Source organism: Quercus suber, unplaced genomic scaffold (assembly GCF_002906115.3).
Source record: "Quercus suber isolate HL8 unplaced genomic scaffold, Cork oak 2.0 scaffold_720, whole genome shotgun sequence".
Taxonomy (NCBI): Eukaryota; Viridiplantae; Streptophyta; class Magnoliopsida; order Fagales; family Fagaceae; genus Quercus; species Quercus suber.
Window position 1 is genome coordinate 220,233 of NW_027070160.1, and position 20,152 is coordinate 240,384.

General features: G+C 36.2%; 1 protein-coding gene across 2 annotated transcripts in view; it reads right to left on the reverse strand.

Moving 5' to 3' along the window:
• Nucleotides 1-2,727: 2,727 nt before the first annotated feature.
• LOC112003901 (protein EMBRYO SAC DEVELOPMENT ARREST 30) overlaps nucleotides 2,728-20,152 on the reverse strand; it is a 20,727-nt gene continuing 3,302 nt past the window's right edge. For both annotated transcript variants that reach the window (XM_024036126.2, XM_065766564.1), the window contains 5 exons: nucleotides 17,747-17,859; nucleotides 17,365-17,455; nucleotides 16,966-17,094; nucleotides 4,825-5,378; nucleotides 2,728-3,820 (listed from right to left, as the gene is read on the reverse strand). In XM_024036126.2, coding sequence (XP_023891894.1) covers nucleotides 3,370-3,820; nucleotides 4,825-5,378; nucleotides 16,966-17,094; nucleotides 17,365-17,455; nucleotides 17,747-17,859 — 1,338 coding nt within the window. In that variant the 3' untranslated portion in view covers nucleotides 2,728-3,369. The remainder of the gene's footprint in view (nucleotides 3,821-4,824; nucleotides 5,379-16,965; nucleotides 17,095-17,364; nucleotides 17,456-17,746; nucleotides 17,860-20,152) is intronic.

The window sequence follows — 20,152 nt, forward strand, 5'->3', positions numbered from 1 at the left end:
TCCACTTATTAAAATAGGATCACAAGAAATAATAACGAATAATTCCCTATATAATAATTAATATTATTATTTTAAATAATTAATATTTTTATAATACTGTCTACTTATAATATTTACAAAATTTATAAATAAAAAACCGAGCAACTAGTAAAGGAAAAAGATTGATAAGAACAAAAGATATGTTTTATTGAACAAAATCTATTGATGTTTACCGATCAAACAATGCATTTGCCCTATCTTTTATGTCACTGCCAAAATCAAATATCGTATTAGAGTGAGTCATTGGTATCCATGAATCATGATATTGTGCCACTAGATCATTTGATTAACTGCAATCAAAATCATATAACTCTCTGCCATTAGGCGTAATTGGGTGCTGTAATCTAAGAAAGAAAAAGAAATGCTTAGAAAGATTCAAACATAAACCAATAATAATTATGGTGAGAGTCTTATATTAATTAAAGAATAAAAACAGTTGAAGCTCATTCAAATAGAAAAAACTATACAGCTTATGCATAGGGTAATAAAATATGAAGGGAACTCCGTAACTCATAATGTCGTATCTGTTATAGATTGAGCATCAACAGCTAAAGAATGAGCTGCTAATATGGAATTCTTGGCAACCAAATGAAAAGAATATTCCATTGAACTAAAGCCAAGTAGGAAGACTTGAATTTTGATCAAAATTGAGTGCAATTTGTAATTTAGTCATTTCTTTTTAATTCTTTCACCTTTTTTTTTCTTTCTCAAACTCCTAATCATGAAAATTAGGCTTTTAGTCATTGCTGCAATACTTTCCTAAAAAATTCTCTTATATTGGATTATCACTTAGATTTGCAAAAGTAATAGGTATGTTGTCTTTTTGCATTCTTTTTTGTTAATTATAGGGCTTCAATTTTCAACAAAAGAACCTTTTGATCACTTAAAAGTATAAACTAAATAAAATAGAAATAAACTAAATTATAGACACCCAATTTTATAACTTACATTTAACTTCCAAAGGGACAAAATGGTTTTTTCAAAATGAAATCTACCTTGATCTTATTGTTTTTTTTTTTTTTTTTTAANAAAATTAAGCTACAAGATTTTTGAAAAACTACTACCGATGCCTTTTTACATCCCATAGCTTCGGCAGATCGCTTAGCCCCGTTCATTTTCAACACAAGAGCGCCAATATTTAAAAAAAAAAAAAAAATTCAATAATTTTATTGGTTAGTAAATTCTCCCATTTTACATTAAATTTATTGGCCGCTAAAGAAAATCCTTATCTCACTTTACATTATTTACAACTAACATCATCCACTTTTTTTTTTTTTTTTTAAATTTAATGTCAAAACTTTCTATTCATCCTAATATATGGTTTATGTGTTTGTCAGTGAGATTTATATATTTGCCGGTACTAAAATATATAGGAGTGTGTTGAGACCTAGCACTAAAAATTAAACACTAAAATAGCATTAAAGTCATTATTTTGTGTGTGGGGGATGTTCATTTTTTTTTTTTTTTTTGGGTGTGCGCTAGATGACTAGATCTTATCACTACTATTTATTTTATTGATTGACTAATGTATATATCTCATTGACGAATGCATAAATCCCAAATTATGATAGAATGGAGGAAAAAATTCATGTGATTGACCTAATCTAATCTGTCAAGGATCCATAGCCAACCCTAATTTTGAGATTAAAGTTTTGTTGTTGTTTGAAATTTTTACATTAAAAAAAAAATAGAAAAACCTTTGAGCGTATACCTAGGGCGTGTGATGAGTTATTTTTTTTTTTTTTTTTTTTTAATAAAAATCTACCTTGCTCTTACAAACATATCTTTTAAAGATTAAATAAAAGTAATAGATGGTTGGGCTCATTCCTTATCCATCTTAGTGTCCAATTTTAAAAATACTTGGATAAATCATGGGGGAAAAAAAACTAATTTACTGTAATTTTCTTGGATTTGATGATATTCTAATAGAATTACAAAAATCATCAAAGAACAATTTATGGTTATATTGGAGAGCAACTAATCCAAGAAGATGCTAATTTTATGCTGAGTCCATATGGAAAAACACATCTACCACTCACAACTTACCACGTAGTGAGTTGTGACAAAAATTATGTCATTTTATATGTCCCTAACATTACTCCAAAGCATAATCTGCCCCCCACTCCTTCCCACCTCTTTTTTTCCCTCTATTTTCTTTCAATTGCTATGTTTCTTCAATTGCTAAATTATAATAGGGTCAGAGTCAAGAATTATCTTCCTCTTAATCTGAAACTCTTCTTCTTTGTTCCTCTAATTCTTCTTCCAACCATTTAATTTTTGTATTTAAATCAATTGGCTTTTAAAAGAAAACAATACTCTGACTCTTTGTGGCTTCTAGATTGAGATCCAATGCAATTGCTAAATGCAATTGTACCGTGTAATTCACCCTAAACCCCTCACAATTTTTTTTTTTTTTAACTTTTTAACTTTTACTTATTTTTTATATATAATGGTCATGATTTAAAGTTGCTTTTTGCAACTTTAAATCCCAAACATTCATACCAATTGCATCAAATGCAGTACTCCTCTCTCAAATAATTCAGAACTCAGCCTGGCCAAAACTGTTATATTACTGTTGATTGGATTTTATTCTGTTTCTGTTTTTACAGTATCTCTAGGGATGTAAATTTTGTACTTGAAAAAGTTATGCTACAAATACAAGTTATACATTGAACCTGGACTACTTGCTGAGCAACAATGGGAGCTTTATACTGTTGTAAATTGTCATGCCATAAAAAATATTATAAAAATTTCAATACAACAAATACACAACGTTACTTTCAGGTAAAACTGACTGGACATAATCCCATATCAACACAACTGGGGGAGAGAGAGAGAGAGTGAGTGCGTGTGTGCGTGTGTAACAACTGGAATAAGAAAATCAGTATGCTGTTTTCCTTTCTGTTCTGTGCTTCAAAAATTATTACAGAATTATCCAACCCCCAAACTTCCCCTGTGAAGATCTTCAGAAGTAACACATTTTGTTTGTGCTACAAATTGTTATCAGCTTGCCCTAACTTCACCAATCCTTCCCCCAATCATCAACTTTGAAAGATTTTTAATGTATGAAGGTATGCATATATTTTTGTTTTCATTTTGCAGGAGATACATTGAATCTACATAAAAGAATAATTTGTATGCTAATTTCCCTCAAAAGTTTTTATCTGGAATAGTGAAATGAAAAAGAAAAAAGAGAGAGAAAAAAAAAAAAAAATCACTTTCGCATGTTAACCTCTACCTCCAAAACTTATATCCAGAAGAAATCGCCGGAAACTGAATGGCATCAGAAATGGTAAAAAGGAAGATTAAATCATCTGCATGTCCAATTTTTTAGTCATTTGGATCCATTTCCTCATCCTGATCCCAGGCCAGAGTTACATTAATTTTGCCACCACTTTCATAAGATTCTGGTTGTTTATCTAGATCATCTTCATATTCCAAGGATTCATTTTCATCCAATTTACCTCCTTCCCCAGCTGACTCAAGGGAAACAGTTTTTTCACCATGTTGCATCCATTTGGGGCACTCATCTTCCCCTCCATACAGAATTCGACCATCATTGCCTTTTACATGAGTTGGAACCTCAGCAGAAGATATTCTACAAGAGCATTCCGGGAGTGGGTGTGAGAGGAATAATGCTGGTTTAGACAAGGAGGACTGCCTTATGAGACCTTCCTCACCCAAGCTTTTGTTAAGATGTTCCTGCACTAGGCGTGTCCAATTATGCTTGGGATGGTACATATTGTCACGTGTAATGTTGAAAAGTTCTGCAAGAACTTTCCTGTTTCACAAACCAGACAGTGTCAGATAATAATTATCGATAAAAGAACAGACGTAGCTAACCATTTTTCTTGTATAGAAATCTAAATAATTGAAAGAAAGATACAATAACCAAAAGCAAAAACAGCTTCATAAAGTTTAGATAGCTTGAAAGCCAATTGGTTTACACAGAATAGTAACTACAAATTGGCCAAAGAGACAAATTTCTCATATGTAGAGAGTTAAGATTAAAACTGCTAAGCCTTTTCTCACAGATAGCTAATAGCTAAGACTTTTTGCCCAGACAAAATGAACTTTCTTTCTAAAAGAAAATACTATATATAATTTTCCATGCCAATCTGAAGAGGAAGATTTATTAACAAAGAAGTCCAACAGATAAAAGACCCAAACACCCCATGAAAGAAATATAATTGGAAAAAATAGTGATGCAGAGTTGCAGATAGCCCATGAAATTTGATAACAAAATTTACATGTCCATGTTTATGTGCACACATAAATTATATTATATGCAATGCAAAACACTATAAAAAGGAGCACAGATTTGCATATAACCTTATCTTCAATTACGGAAATATTATTTTCAAAGCAGATACCATATAGATAAACAGATAAGCATTAGTCAAATCTCAATTGAATACTGAAGTTACAACACAAAAACCTACAGGAGTCCATGGCATTTAGAGTGTATTGTAATTTTCCTGTTAAAAGGTGGGTGACCCCAGAACAATAAAACCAGGAAATGGCCCCAATGGACGTTCAATATTTGAACAAGTCAATTTTATGCTGTTAACTCAGGCTTTCTGCCAACTTGCCTTACGGCTCAATCCATCTCCCATATGAACCTGGGTTCAAATCCAACCCCCCCCAACCCCAACTTCTTGTAAGAAATAAAAATGGGCTTTTAAAAAATTTCAATGTTGTTTTAGGTCACGTGCAGATGCTATTCCATGGAACATCTTATCAACCCATTAACCAAATCACAATATTAGTTCATGTGGATCTTACCTGTCTGGTCTGTATGTTCTAGAAGAAGCAGTCTCGTACAATCGCTGTCCCATGACTAAGCTTGAGAAATCTGGCAATCCACTGCCATCATTGTTAAAGCCAGGAAAGAATGCATCTGCTTCCACAGAGACCATATAATCAAGAGCATCCCATAGTAACCTGTGTGCCTGCAGTCTCAGATCCATGGGTGAAGGGTCTGGCTCTGTGTCAGTCTCTGTTATCCAACCATACCAGCCTTCTTTTTCATGTCGATAGATAGGTCTGTCAGGAGGTGGAGGAAGGGGCCGAGGCCTGGGACCGGCCTTTTTCCATTCTTCTTTAAGTTTTTTCTCACTTTTGGCTGGAGGCATTTGGAAAAGATTTAGAGGAAGAGGTGTTTCAGGTCCAATCAAGTCAGATAACTCTTTCTTGCTGCAAAGGGAAGTACGATCCACTAAGTTGGCAAACATGCCATGCAGAGGGATCAGAACACGCTGACCACCAAAAGTTTCAGAACCTACCAGGTATATTATTGTTTTAGGAGGGTAACCCATTGCACGAAGGATAACTCCAACCTGCAAAGGTTTTGTCAACAACATATTAAAGCGCTTTAACAAAACCTACTTAAATTATGATAAGCAAAGAGAATGTGTATGTTTGCAATAACATGGGGAGCAATGATACTCTACTACTCTCTTACTTTTGAAGAATTGAAAACCATGAAAGCCACAATTTATGTATAATATATATTTATTCTCACCACCTTCCAACAAAGTGATAAGTTACAAGTTCAAGTCCGAGAATCAGCCTCTCCACAAAAGTGGAAGCTTTATGCGCTAGGTACGACTTTTTAATAGATTATTCACCCCTTCAGCCTACAAAAATTGTTGCAATCGTTGGCTTTTCTGAGTCTTGTACTTTTACATGTTCAGTATAAAATAGATAAACCAACCACTCTCCCTCCCTCCCTCTCTCTCTCTCTCTCTCTCTCTCTCTCTCTCTCTCTCTCCATCAAAACCAAATGGTAGACAATAACATTGTTTATCTAGAAAGAATTTATGATAAATACCTACACCTGTTTGTTCCTTTCAAAAGATTTTATTAGAGTGGAGTCCTCCATTTGTCTCAATTTCCATTTCATTTTTGGGTGAACGTGCAGTTTTGGGCCTGCACTTAAGGGTGTTAGTTTGTGTTTAATATACATTGCCAGGGCCCTTCTTGACAGTTAAAGCTTGTCAGACAATTGGTTAACCAACAAATCCAAAAGAAAATTTGTGCCTGCGATCTACATATTTGAACAACAGATAGTATTAAAAGATTTGAATACAACTGGATATTGAAACGGGCGAAAAAGGAAGCTTTATAATTATCAGAAGGGAGAATGGGGGTAGATAAAGGACTTCTTTCTCTATGATTTCAATTGAGAAAAAAATCATTTGATTAATATAGTTCCACTCTCTAAACTGAAAGAACAAAACGAATCACACCTAAATTGACTACTGCAGGAACATTCACTACGTAACGTTATAAAGAGATTTTTCCTTTTTTTCTAGAATATGGAGAAAGCTTGAAAACTGGCATCCATAACACCACATATAATCACCATCTTGCCACATTTTGGCATCAGATTTTTTTTCTTGCCTAAATCTTTTTGAGTAGTGTTAAGGTGTAAGGGTAATATTGTCTGGTCCTTCTCATTTAGGTCTTTTAAGTAAAGTACTAAGTGTCTGATCTTTCTTCTTTAGGTTCTTTCAGGTAAATTCCTTGTCCACTAGTTTCTAATAGCCACAAAATGCATGCAAGCATGAGCGTAATGTAACAAACCATTATCAGGATTGTTATTACTAAAGGGGAGATATTGACATAATTGTTGAAATTCTTTTTTTGTAACATTTAAATGAGCTTGTTGATTGATGTCGACATAAATGAGGACACCGAGTACTTTAACGAGTTACTCATACCAGCTTAACCATTTTAATATTAGTGATTGCGGGATTGACTCCACTATTTTCTTTTCTTTTCTGCCAAAATGCAACATGAAGCATAATTGGATGATTTTATTTTTTTTAATAAGAAATAATATTTATTGAAAACAGAGGAGAGGCTTAGTACACCCAGGATGTATACACTAAACTCTCCTGTAGGATTTAAATGGAAGGAGTTCACACTCTACAAGAAAGAGAATCTAAGAAATACAACACCAAATGCACATTACTACATCTAAGAGTATGAGACCATTCAGATAAAGATCTCAAAATGGAGATTTAAGCTCAATGGTTGAAGTCTCCACGTTTCGACGTAAAATGTTTTATGTCAGATATAAAGGAAAACTACCTCAAACCACGAAAACTTCCAAAAAAAACCTGCCAGGGATGCATTCACAAGAACAGAGAAGCAAACAGTAGATATGCAAGCCTTAACACACACCCCCTCCACTTCAACCCAAAACCCATCCTATTCAACAAATAGAATAAGGCATCTCAATTTACATGATCATAGGCTTTTTCTATGTCCAACTTACAAACTACACCCGGTGAATGACACTTCAATCTACTGTCTAGGCACTCATTTGCAATAAGCACTGAGTCCAAAATTTGTCTCCCACCAACAAATGAATTTCGAGACTCCAAGATCAGACTGTCTAACACTACCCTCAACCTATTCGCCAACACCTTAGACAGCAACTTGTAAACACTGCCCACCAAGCTGATAGGCCGAAAATCCTTGATAATTATAGCATTATTTTTCTTGGGAATTAAAGAGAAAAAAGAAGCATTTAGAGACCGTTCAAACACAGAGTACCTGTGAAAGTACTTAAATACAGCCATAACATCAACCTCCACAACCCTCCAACATTTGTGAAAAAAGGTCATGGCGAAACCATCCAAACCAGGGGCTTTATCCCCCTCCATCTCTGTCAGAACCTATCTAACTTCTTCTTTCGAGAACTCCCTCTCAAGGGACAACCTTTCATCCTCCCCAATACAAGCAAAATCCAACCCATCTATCTTTGTCCCCTCTTCTCTTTTCCTTTTGATTATGGAAGTATTAAGGTGGATCTTGAAGAAAACTGAGGATAGTGGTCTGCTTCATGGTTTTCATGTGGGACCAATTAACTCTATTGGGGTACGCATATCACATTTGTTGTTTGCAGATGATACCATTTCATTTTGTGATGCTTCTAGAGAACAGTTGTCCATTAGGCTGGCTTTGTCTTGCTTTCAAGCTTTTACTGGCTTGAAAGTCAATGTGGGGAAGAGTGAGATTTTCCTAGTTGGGGAGGTTGGTAATATAGGTGTTTTGGCTAACATTCTCCGTTGTAGGGTGGGTGGCCTGCCTTTGAAATATTTGGGAATGCCATTGGGTACTCTGTATAAGATAGCATCCATCTGAAATCCTATTTTGGAGAAGATGGAGAAGAAACTATCAGGTTGGAAGAATCTGTATTTGTCTAAAGGTGGTAGACTTACTCTTTTGAAGAGTACCCTTTCCAGTCTTCCTACATACTACCTATCCTTATTTACCATCCCTGTAGTTGTGGCTGATAGGTTGGAACACATTCAAAGAAATTTTTTATGGGGGTCTTCAAAGGAGTGTTTCAAACATTCTATGGTGGCTTAAGAGGTGTGTTCACCTTTAGAGATGGGTGGTTTAGGGATTAGGAAGTTAGTGCATTTCAATCAAGCCCTATTAGGAAAATGGTTATGGAGGTTTGGCCAAGAAGGAACCCATCTCTGGCGGAGGGTTGTTGCCACTAAATATGGAGAGGGTCAAGGGGGGTGGACTACTAAAGTATGTAGAAGGGCCCACAAGTGTGGTCTTAGGCATGGTATTAATGACGGTTGGGAGAGATTCTCCAAACATTTGGCCCTAGTGGTGGGTGATGGCTCTAGTATTATTTTTTGGCATGATAGGTGGATTAGGGATATCTCACTTAAAATGCTCTATCCTTAGTTATATGCACATTTAGGTCTTTTAAGTAAAGTACTAAGTGTCTGATCTTTCTTCTTTAGGTTCTTTCAGGTAAATTCCTTGTCCACTAGTTTCTAATAGCCACAAAATGCATGCAAGCATGAGCGTAATGTAACAAACCATTATCAGGATTGTTATTACTAAAGGGGAGATATTGACATAATTGTTGAAATTCTTTTTTTGTAACATTTAAATGAGCTTGTTGATTGATGTCGACATAAATGAGGACACCGAGTACTTTAACGAGTTACTCATACCAGCTTAACCATTTTAATATTAGTGATTGCGGGATTGACTCCACTATTTTCTTTTCTTTTCTGCCAAAATGCAACATGAAGCACAATTGGATGATTTTATTTTTTTTAATAAGAAATAATATTTATTGAAAACAGAGGAGAGGCTTAGTACACCCAGGATGTATACACTAAACTCTCCTGTAGGATTTAAATGGAAGGAGTTCACACTCTACAAGAAAGAGAATCTAAGAAATACAACACCAAATGCACATTACTACATCTAAGAGTATGAGACCATTCAGATAAAGATCTCAAAATGGAGATTTAAGCTCAATGGTTGAAGTCTCCACGTTTCGACGTAAAATGTTTTATGTCAGATATAAAGGAAAACTACCTCAAACCACGAAAACTTCCAAAAAAAACCTGCCAGGGATGCATTCACAAGAACAGAGAAGCAAACAGTAGATATGCAAGCCTTAACACACACCCCCTCCACTTCAACCCAAAACCCATCCTATTCAACAAATAGAATAAGGCATCTCAATTTACATGATCATAGGCTTTTTCTATGTCCAACTTACAAACTACACCCGGTGAATGACACTTCAATCTACTGTCTAGGCACTCATTTGCAATAAGCACTGAGTCCAAAATTTGTCTCCCACCAACAAATGAATTTCGAGACTCCAAGATCAGACTGTCTAACACTACCCTCAACCTATTCGCCAACACCTTAGACAGCAACTTGTAAACACTGCCCACCAAGCTGATAGGCCGAAAATCCTTGATAATTATAGCATTATTTTTCTTGGGAATTAAAGAGAGAAAAGAAGCATTTAGAGACCGTTCAAACACAGAGTACCTGTGAAAGTACTTAAATACAGCCATAACATCAACCTCCACAACCCTCCAACATTTGTGAAAAAAGGTCATGGCGAAACCATCCAAACCAGGGGCTTTATCCCCCTCCATCTCTGTCAGAACCTATCTAACTTCTTCTTTCGAGAACTCCCTCTCAAGGGACAACCTTTCATCCTCCCCAATACAAGCAAAATCCAACCCATCTATCTTTGTCCCCTCTTCTCTTTTCCTTTTGATTATGGAAGTATTAAGGTGGATCTTGAAGAAAACTAAGGATAGTGGTCTGCTTCATGGTTTTCATGTGGGACCAATTAACTCTATTGGGGTACGCATATCACATTTGTTGTTTGCAGATGATACCATTTCATTTTGTGATGCTTCTAGAGAACAGTTGTCCATTAGGCTGGCTTTGTCTTGCTTTCAAGCTTTTACTGGCTTGAAAGTCAATGTGGGGAAGAGTGAGATTTTCCTAGTTGGGGAGGTTGGTAATATAGGTGTTTTGGCTAACATTCTCCGTTGTAGGGTGGGTGGCCTGCCTTTGAAATATTTGGGAATGCCATTGGGTACTCTGTATAAGATAGCATCCATCTGAAATCCTATTTTGGAGAAGATGGAGAAGAAACTATCAGGTTGGAAGAATCTGTATTTGTCTAAAGGTGGTAGACTTACTCTTTTGAAGAGTACCCTTTCCAGTCTTCCTACATACTACCTATCCTTATTTACCATCCCTGTAGTTGTGGCTGATAGGTTGGAACACATTCAAAGAAATTTTTTATGGGGGTCTTCAAAGGAGTGTTTCAAACATTCTATGGTGGCTTAAGAGGTGTGTTCACCTTTAGAGATGGGTGGTTTAGGGATTAGGAAGTTAGTGCATTTCAATCAAGCCCTATTAGGAAAATGGTTATGGAGGTTTGGCCAAGAAGGAACCCATCTCTGGCGGAGGGTTGTTGCCACTAAATATGGAGAGGGTCAAGGGGGGTGGACTACTAAAGTATGTAGAAGGGCCCACAAGTGTGGTCTTAGGCGTGGTATTAATGACGGTTGGGAGAGATTCTCCAAACATTTGGCCCTAGTGGTGGGTGATGGCTCTAGTATTATTTTTTGGCATGATAGGTGGATTAGGGATATCTCACTTAAAATGCTCTATCCTTAGTTATATGCATGTTCAAATGACAAGGAAGCTTGCATTTCCGATGTATTGTGTCATCAGGAGGGTGGAAATGATAGATTTTCGAATTTGAGATTTTATAGAAACTTTCACGAGAGGAAATTAGAAGCTGCCTTCTCTTTCCTTGATTTCATTCAATCTTAGATTCGTAGGGGTATTGGGTGTGATAGTTCCCATTGGTGTCTTAATGGGAACGGTAAGTTTGATATTCAGTCCTATTACAATAAGATCTGGGGTGCTTCTATCCCTAGTTTCCCTTGGAAGGGTATTTAGAAAGTTAAGGTTCCTCAAATGGTGGCTTTCTTCAAGTGGACAGCAGCTTATGGTCAGATACTTACCTTGGATAATTTGATGCTCTAGGGTCTCTCTTTGGCGAAATGTGCTACTGTAATGACAAAACTGTGGATCATCTTCTCCTACACTGCCCTGTAGCTCACTCTTTGTGGGTGCGAATGTTACAAGTATTCGGGATCCAATGGGTCATACCAGGTTCTATGGAGAGTTTGGTGTTTTGTTGGAGTTATTGGCTGGGGGAATGAAATATGGTTCCTGGCTGTTTGATGTGGGTTGTTTGGATGGAAAGAAATCGGAATAGGTTGGAACACATTCAAAGAAATTTTTTATGGGGGTCTTCAAAGGAGTGTTTCAAACATTCTATGGTGGCTTAAGAGGTGTGTTCACCTTTAGAGATGGGTGGTTTAGGGATTAGGAAGTTAGTGCATTTCAATCAAGCCCTATTAGGAAAATGGTTATGGAGGTTTGGCCAAGAAGGAACCCATCTCTGGCGGAGGGTTGTTGCCACTAAATATGGAGAGGGTCAAGGGGGGTGGACTACTAAAGTATGTAGAAGGGCCCACAAGTGTGGTCTTAGGCATGGTATTAATGACGGTTGGGAGAGATTCTCCAAACATTTGGCCCTAGTGGTGGGTGATGGCTCTAGTATTATTTTTTGGCATGATAGGTGGATTAGGGATATCTCACTTAAAATGCTCTATCCTTAGTTATATGCGTGTTCAAATGACAAGGAAGCTTGCATTTCCGATGTATTGTGTCATCAGGAGGGTGGAAATGATAGATTTTGGAATTTGAGATTTTATAGAGACTTTCACGAGAGGAAATTAGAAGCTGCCTTCTCTTTCCTTGATTTCATTCAATCTTAGATTCCTAGGGGTATTGGGTGTGATAGTTCCCATTGGTGTCTTAATGGGAACGGTAAGTTTGATATTCAGTCCTATTACAATAAGATCTGGGGTGCTTCTATCCCTAGTTTCCCTTGGAAGGGTATTTGGAAAGTTAAGGTTCCTAAAATGGTGGCTTTCTTCAAGTGGACAGCAGCTTATGGTCAGATACTTACCTTGGATAATTTGATGCTCTAGGGTCTCTCTTTGGCGAAATGTGCTACTGTAATGACAAAACTGTGGATCATCTTCTCCTACACTGCCCTGTAGCTCACTCTTTGTGGGTGCGAATGTTACAAGTATTCGGGATCCAATGGGTCATACCAGGTTCTATGGAGAGTTTGGTGTTTTGTTGGAGTTATTGGCTGGGGGAATGAAATATGGTTCCTGGCTGTTTGATGTGGGTTGTTTGGATGGAAAGAAATCGGCGCTCTTTTGAGGCTAAGGAGAAATCGCTTGTTCAATTACAAGCTCTATGCCAGAGTACTATTTTTGATTGGTCTAGGTGTTGGGGTTCTTCAAATTATTCTTCCATCATTGAGTTTCTTACCTCCCTTAGAATTGTCCCATAAGTTGCTTTTTCTATCTTTGTGTTGTTTGTTGCTATTTCTTGTGTTCACCATTTGTTGCTATTTCTTGTGTTCACCATTATGAACACCTTGTATTTGCATTATTCATTTTTTCTTCATGATTAATACTATTCTTATTACTTATCAAAAAAAAAAAAAAAGGAAAATTGCTTGATTTTTTAGGTTTTTGGTTGTGTTTGAAAATTCTCTAGAAATAATTTTACTGCGTTTGTCTCATACGGAAAAATAAAAAATTTTCATTTTTTTTTTTTTTTTTTTTTTTACATAATTATCAAATAGCAACTTTAATTCTCTGCTTTAAAAATATACATTTTTTTATAAATGCCACTTTAAAAATATAAACACGGAGCAACTAAAATCAACCTAAAAAATAAGCACAATTAAAATAAGGTTGCAACGCCAATGGGAAAAAACCTATCAAATACATTTACACATTCACATGCTGCAATTCTCAAGTTTTGAAGCATATTGTGGTAATTTTGAGGCACAGGAAACACCAATCAAGCCCAATAATCCCACACCATCAAAGATTATCTAGAATAAGAATTTTCCCCCACACTGCAGTCCTCACAAAGAAAGAAAGTTTCAAAGGAACTCTGACCTTCCAAATTAACTTCCAAGGGAAAGACTTGCTGCCCCCCTTAGAGAGCAGCCTATAGAAAGACTTGACCACAAATTCTCCAACATATACGATCTTCAACTTCTGGTCTAATCTTGACAAAATAAATAAGATTCATAAAGTCATCTAGCATCACCAACTCCCAATCATGAACAGCCCACACAAAAATAATATCCCAATGCATCGATCCCATATGTCAACAAAGGTAATCAGCCACCACAGCCTCTTTATTTAGGGCAATACTGTAGAGAGTAGTAAACAAATCCATCAAAGCCCCATCACTGCACCACCAATCCTTCCAAAACCTGATCTTGTTTCCATGACCTACCTCAAAACTAATGAATCTAGAAAACACCACTCAGCCGGATCTAATGAACTTCCACTGACTAAATCCAACCAGATCTAATGAGCTTTCACTGACACACCCATATTTACAGGCCACTACACTCCTCCACAAGGCCTTCTCTGTAGCAAAACACCAAAGCACTTCCCCAAAAAGCTCTGTTAAACAAAACCACATCTCTAATGCCCAAACCACCTTGTTGAATAGGGGCACAAATCATCTTCCAATTGACAAGATGAAATTTAAATTCCTCACCCCATTTACGCCCAAAGGAAGTATCTTTGAATTTTCTCAATTCACCGAGCAATGCTAACATGGGCTAGAGAAAACAAAAAGAAGTAGGCACACTAGAGAGAGTGTGATGCAGGAGATGCAAGAAGATTTTTATATAGCATTATTTATGTTTCCAAGCCAATTGTATTTTTATGTTTTAGGTCCTAGTAGTTTATTAGGCTATTAATATTTTAATTTTTTGGTATCAATAAAACTTATTACTTATCAAAAAAGTATTTTCATTTGAAAGCAAGGTTATTTCGTAATAAGGCAATTAGGGTTTCCTATGCCAATCAGAACTAGAGTTTAGCAAGCAAACTATTGTACTCCTTTTGGAGATAATTGATATATTGATAAATGAAAAAATGGCCTTTTGGTTTGGTGCTAGCTCCAGTTCCACCCTAGGTGTTGACTCTTAGTGGTTTTCCCACTTGGTGCTAACTCCAAGCCAGGCCTAGATGCTAACTCTTAGGTTATATCCATTTATTTTCCTATTGTTTAATTTTGTTCTGGTTATCTTGTGTCAAAGTGCTTTTAATTAGAGTGAGACAGCCCCTTTAGGCAAATAAATCTTCTCCCATCCCACCAATCTCTTTTCCATCTTCCCAAAAATAGGGTTTCAAACCTTCGTCAATTTAAATTTAGCTCCCAATGGCAAACCCAAGTACTTCATAGGCAAGTGTGAAACCTTAACCCCAAAATACCAGCCAGCTCATTCATAATTAGAACTACACCTTCAGACTTACTCATATTTTTTTTTTTTTTTTTTAATCTCAACACAACTTTGAAACAAAGTAAAACACACTTCAAGTGCAAAATTTCAGCCAGATTAGTGCCACAAAAATTACTGTATCATCAGTGAACAGAAGATGAGAGATTGTCATAGCATCATTGGTAGTACCAGCCACTTTAAAACCGACAAATACTGGCCACCAACAGCTTTATATAACAGTTTACTAAGAACCTCCATCACAATCACCAATAAGAGTGGCAACAAAAGATCACCTTGTCTCAAACTCCCTCGTCTCAAACCCCCCTCGAACTTCCAAAGAAATTACCCTGACTTCCATTAACTAGAATCGCAAACCAAAACAGTTGTAATACAAAATGCAACCCAGGCCCTCCACTTCTCCCTAAGGGTTTCATTTGGTTGGGGGGATAGAAAATGGGTAAGGGATGGAAAAGTAGGGGGGATAGAAGAGATTTTAGTTTTCCTCTTAGTGTGTTTGTTGGGGGGATGGAAAAATGGAGGGGTGGAAAACTCCTTTGTTAGGTTGAGAAGAAAAATAAAAGGGTAAAAAATGTGGTTTGTAAAAATTTACTCCAATGCCCCTATTTCATAATATAATAAATCATTTATTTTGTAATCATTAAATTTAAAAAATTACTTTTTAGCCACCATATTTTTTTTTTTTTTTAATTTTAAAAACCGCCACTTGATTTAAAAAGAAAAAATTAGCAACAATGTTAACACACAGGGACGGGTAGTTTTGGCAAGACCCCTTGTCTTCCCTATTTTTTCTCCTAAAATATCTCCAAATTGGGGGAAATAGAATTTTGTTGGGCCCGGATAGAAAACACTTGGGCCCCAAAATCACCTTTCCTTTCTAGGGTAATTTGGTCATTACAGAGGCTTTCATAAGACATTTTTGTCATTTTAGATGTTTCAAGAGTATTTTGGTGATTTTTGGAGGTTCAAGTGACATCTAGGAGGTTATGAGGGAATTTGATTATTTTGGAAATTTTTAGAATATTTTTGTCGTTTTATAAATTTCTAGGGTATTTTGGTCATTTTAGATGTTTCAAGGATTTCTTGGTCTTTCTAGAGGTTTCAATGGCATCTTGGAGGTTTTTTTTATTTATTTATTTACTTTGGAATTTCTGTCACTTTGGAGGTTCCTGTTCTCTTGAGGCTGAAAAAGTTTAATACTCTTTTGAAGGTGTAAATCATTTTTAGTACCAAAAAGAGTGTTTTCCTAGTTAATGGAAAATGATTTTGGTTTGACTAAGTTTTTCAACCGCCTCACACACCCAAAAATGAATAATAAATAAAAAATTAAAAATTCCAGAATATGTTTTATGCTGAAAAAACAGGCCTAAAGGTGTTATTGTTCCTCCCTCACCATATTGCCCACGTTAGACATATGGGAACTATATTCAAAGCGAAGGAGCTTCCATGTTCACCAAACCTATTCCTCCATCCAACTAATATCTCAACAACCCTCCTAGGCATCACCCACTAAACCCCAAACATTGAAAACAAGAATAAAAGATCTCAACTCCTGGGAAACAACACAATGCAATAATAAATGATCCACAATTTCACCAATATATTTACGCATGCAACTCCAATCCACCAATATTATTCCTCTCCTCATTAGATTGCCCCTGTTAAAATGTTTCCCCAGGTTACCGTCCACATAAAAAACCCACCCTTTTACCACTGGATGATTTTATTTTCATAAACACCCAAGAACCCTTAATTGGTTACCATAAATGAATGTCAAAAAGCTAATCCATTGCATGTTACATTTACAATATGTCTAATATTTCAAAATTATCATCAGCGTGGAATTTAAAAATAAAAAATAAAAAAATAAAAAAATAAAAAATAAAAAAGAAGAAGAAGATTATCATGTATGAAACTTTCTTTGCCTAGGATGCTTAAAGACATTGGTTGTTGGGACACAAGTCAAGTGCAAACACTAATTTAAACCAATGAAATAATGTGTGAGCTTGTACTTTGGATTAAGTCCAAAGTCAATTCTTATTTTGAGAGGCTATGAAACTTCAATAAGGACCTAAAATGAGTTCTTGGAATAATCAGCGCAATCCAGACAACTAAACATCAGCCAGGACTAAATGTAGTACAGTGCTTAAAGTAACATAATTTGGTAGAGTATTTTTAAATACAAAGCATACCTCTTCAGGCATGAGGGGGCATGAACCATTTTCTCTTCGCAAGTGAGAGTCCACACTTAGTTCCTCATTAACAATTCCTCGCTTGATCATCTGTGCCCTCCGATATTGAATCAATTCAGTGTGAACATCCTACAAGAGTACAAAGTTAACAAGATAAATATGGGAATATGTTTAGTTTTTCTGAATCACAAACGAGGTAGAGATGCATATGAAATGCATAAAAATATTTTTCCCATAAATAAAAAAATTCCAAATAATGAATTTCTTATCAAATTTATGAACAAGGAAAATTTTAAACAATACATAGACTTGGGAGTAGAAAATGGCACTTTGACTCTCAGCAACGATACATAAGAAAAGAAACATCCAATACAGGAGAAAAAGGCTAAAACAGCTAACCTGAAATAGTTCGGCACAACCATGATACGCTAAGGTGTCTCTTAGTAAGCCAGGATGAAAAGCTAGGAAAGGTTGGCCCCATCCTCGCAACCTGCGGAGAAGTACACAATCATATTCCTGAACTGCAGGAAAATAATTTCTGAGACCTGTGTAGTTATGGGAGAATATGAACAATTACAATAATAATTTCTGAGCAACCCTTGATTGAAAACCCTCTGCTAGCAAGCTAATGCATTTTTCGCACACATAACATTATCATGTTATTTCCCCATAAAAGCAAAGGCCAGAACAAGTTTTAATGTATAAAAAATTGCAGTCTTCCATAGGTCAATATTAACTCCAAGGCATAAAAGTCAGAGCAGTTATGAAGGTGTCAAGATACCTCTCCACCATCTGACGTCCAAGAATCTGAATATCTGACCGGAATTGAAGTGCATGGAAGGCAACCCTGCACCTAAGCCTTTGAAACTCAGCCATGCTAGGCGGAAGTATGGACTGAAAAGAAGATGAAGATTGCTTGAAGTAGATTCTTGTAGCTCAATATTGAAGACAGTTAAACAACCAACATAGCAATGAAAAACATTAAAAGCATGCTCTCAGACAACCCCACCCCACCCCCCAAAAAAGAGGGATGCATTCTTGACTTCCTAACCCAAATTGGTCAATCGCCGTGACATATTACAAATTGAAACCGTCACAAATGCTGGAAATGATAACTCAGAGAACTAGTATAGATGGACTGGAGGACCACTAGTGCCAAACAACAAATAACTTACCATAAGGCCAGGGACCCGTGAAACTCAATAGAGGTAAAAATGATAAATAATCAAACCTGATTATGACAAAGCAACGAATTCAACATCCTCATAACCAACTGAAGGAGAGACTTTTCATGCTCTTTTTATTTTTACGGGTTTAACATTATATCTTTTTAGTTCAGCTAAAGCAATATCCAAGAGAGAGATTATAAACAATAAAAGGTTAATCAAATATTGGAAATTGCCCAAAAATGCATCACCTGTGTTGAGAGATAGAGGGAGGAAAACACTGAAGTTCATGAAAATCAATTCTATCTTAAACGATCACATAACTTCACTTTCTATCATTTTTTCTCCATAATATCTACAACCATGAGGAGCATAAACATCATCTTAGATGTAGAAAATTCAATTAGTGCCATTAGGTGCCTCCTCTCTACATCTCTTATATATATAGTTCAAGACACAATTGGTGTAACTAATTCCTAAATGGCTATCAATTATATTAATATTTTGACAATATTATTTTTTATAAATAAGTAATACTTTATTAATTAAAAAGGAAAGTAACACAAAAAACCAAAGCACACAGGCAGTGTGCTAAGGACAGAACAAAAAACCTAGAGTGCTTGAAAATTACAACAACCAATCAAAGCAGCTAGACAATCAATAATGAAAAAAAACCCAAAGCACTTGTCCACTCAAAAAGAGCCTGGAGAAACTGAGAAAGAGCCGCTTCAAGTCATGAATTGATCTCTCATCTCTTTCAAAAGTACAAGCATTCCTTTCCCTCCAAATACTCCACATGAGGCAGAGACGAATCATGGCCCAAATAAAGAAAACACCAAGCTCCACAACTCTCTAGCTACAATATTTTGACAATCTTATTGTTGGATCACACATTCTCTTTGTACAAAACACACATACCTGATTTCATATTACTCAGATGTCATATACCATGCAACCCATACATCAAAAAAATTTTGTTTTGTATATTTTTTTAAAATAAAACTAAAATTTAAACATTTTATAGATGAGATAGTTCTTAATCTACCATCTTGATATTTTGTAATCATTAAGAGTACAAAGAGACAATATAATCCAATGGTGGGTTTATTAAAAAAATCATCCAAGTTAAAGTTTTTTAGACAAGTAGAGTTATAGCAGGTAACTCGAACCAAAACTATAATTTCAAGTAATTAACATGTTCTAATGCTTCTTTTTAAACTTGTTCCATTCAAGCTTGGTTATCCCAAGACCTCAATCAAGCTTTACTAGGGAAATGGTTGTGGATTATGGGCAAGAAGTTACCCATCTTTGGGGAGAGTTATCTCCACAAAATATGGTGAGGGTCAAGGAGGGTGGTGTATGAAAGTGTGTAGGAGGTAGGCTTACTTTATTGAAGAGTACTTTGTCGAGTCTCCCAACTTATTATCTATCGCTGTTTACAATTCCGCAACACATAGCAGATAGACTAGGGAGGATTCAGAGGAATTTCTTGTGGGGGAGTTCTAATGATGTTTTCAGATATCCGCTTGTTGCTTGGGATAAGGTTGTTTGGCCAGTGGAGATAGGGGGTTTGGGGATTCGGAAGATTGGGCTTTTTAACCAAGCTCTACTTGGGAAGTAGCTTTGGCGATTTGGGAAGGAAGCTACTCATTTATGGCGTCAGGTAATAGCCACCAAATAGGGAGAGGATAGTGGAGGTTGGTGCACTAGGTTGTGAGAGGGACTCATGGTTATGGGTTATGGAAGAATATCAGGAAAGGTGCAGACAATTTTTTAGTCATGTGGTGTATGTAGCGGGAGAGGGCAATCGTATTCGGTTTTGGCACGACCCTTGGAGTGGTCCTACTCCTTTGAAGGAATTATAGCCGGAATTGTTTGCATGTGCTATGGTCTAGGAACCTCTGATTTCTGACATGATAATTTTTGCACCAGACGGGGGAGGTAGGAGTTGGAATTTCCATTTCCGACGCAATTTTAATGAATGGGAGTTGAGGAGATTTTATTCTTTCTATGAGCATGTC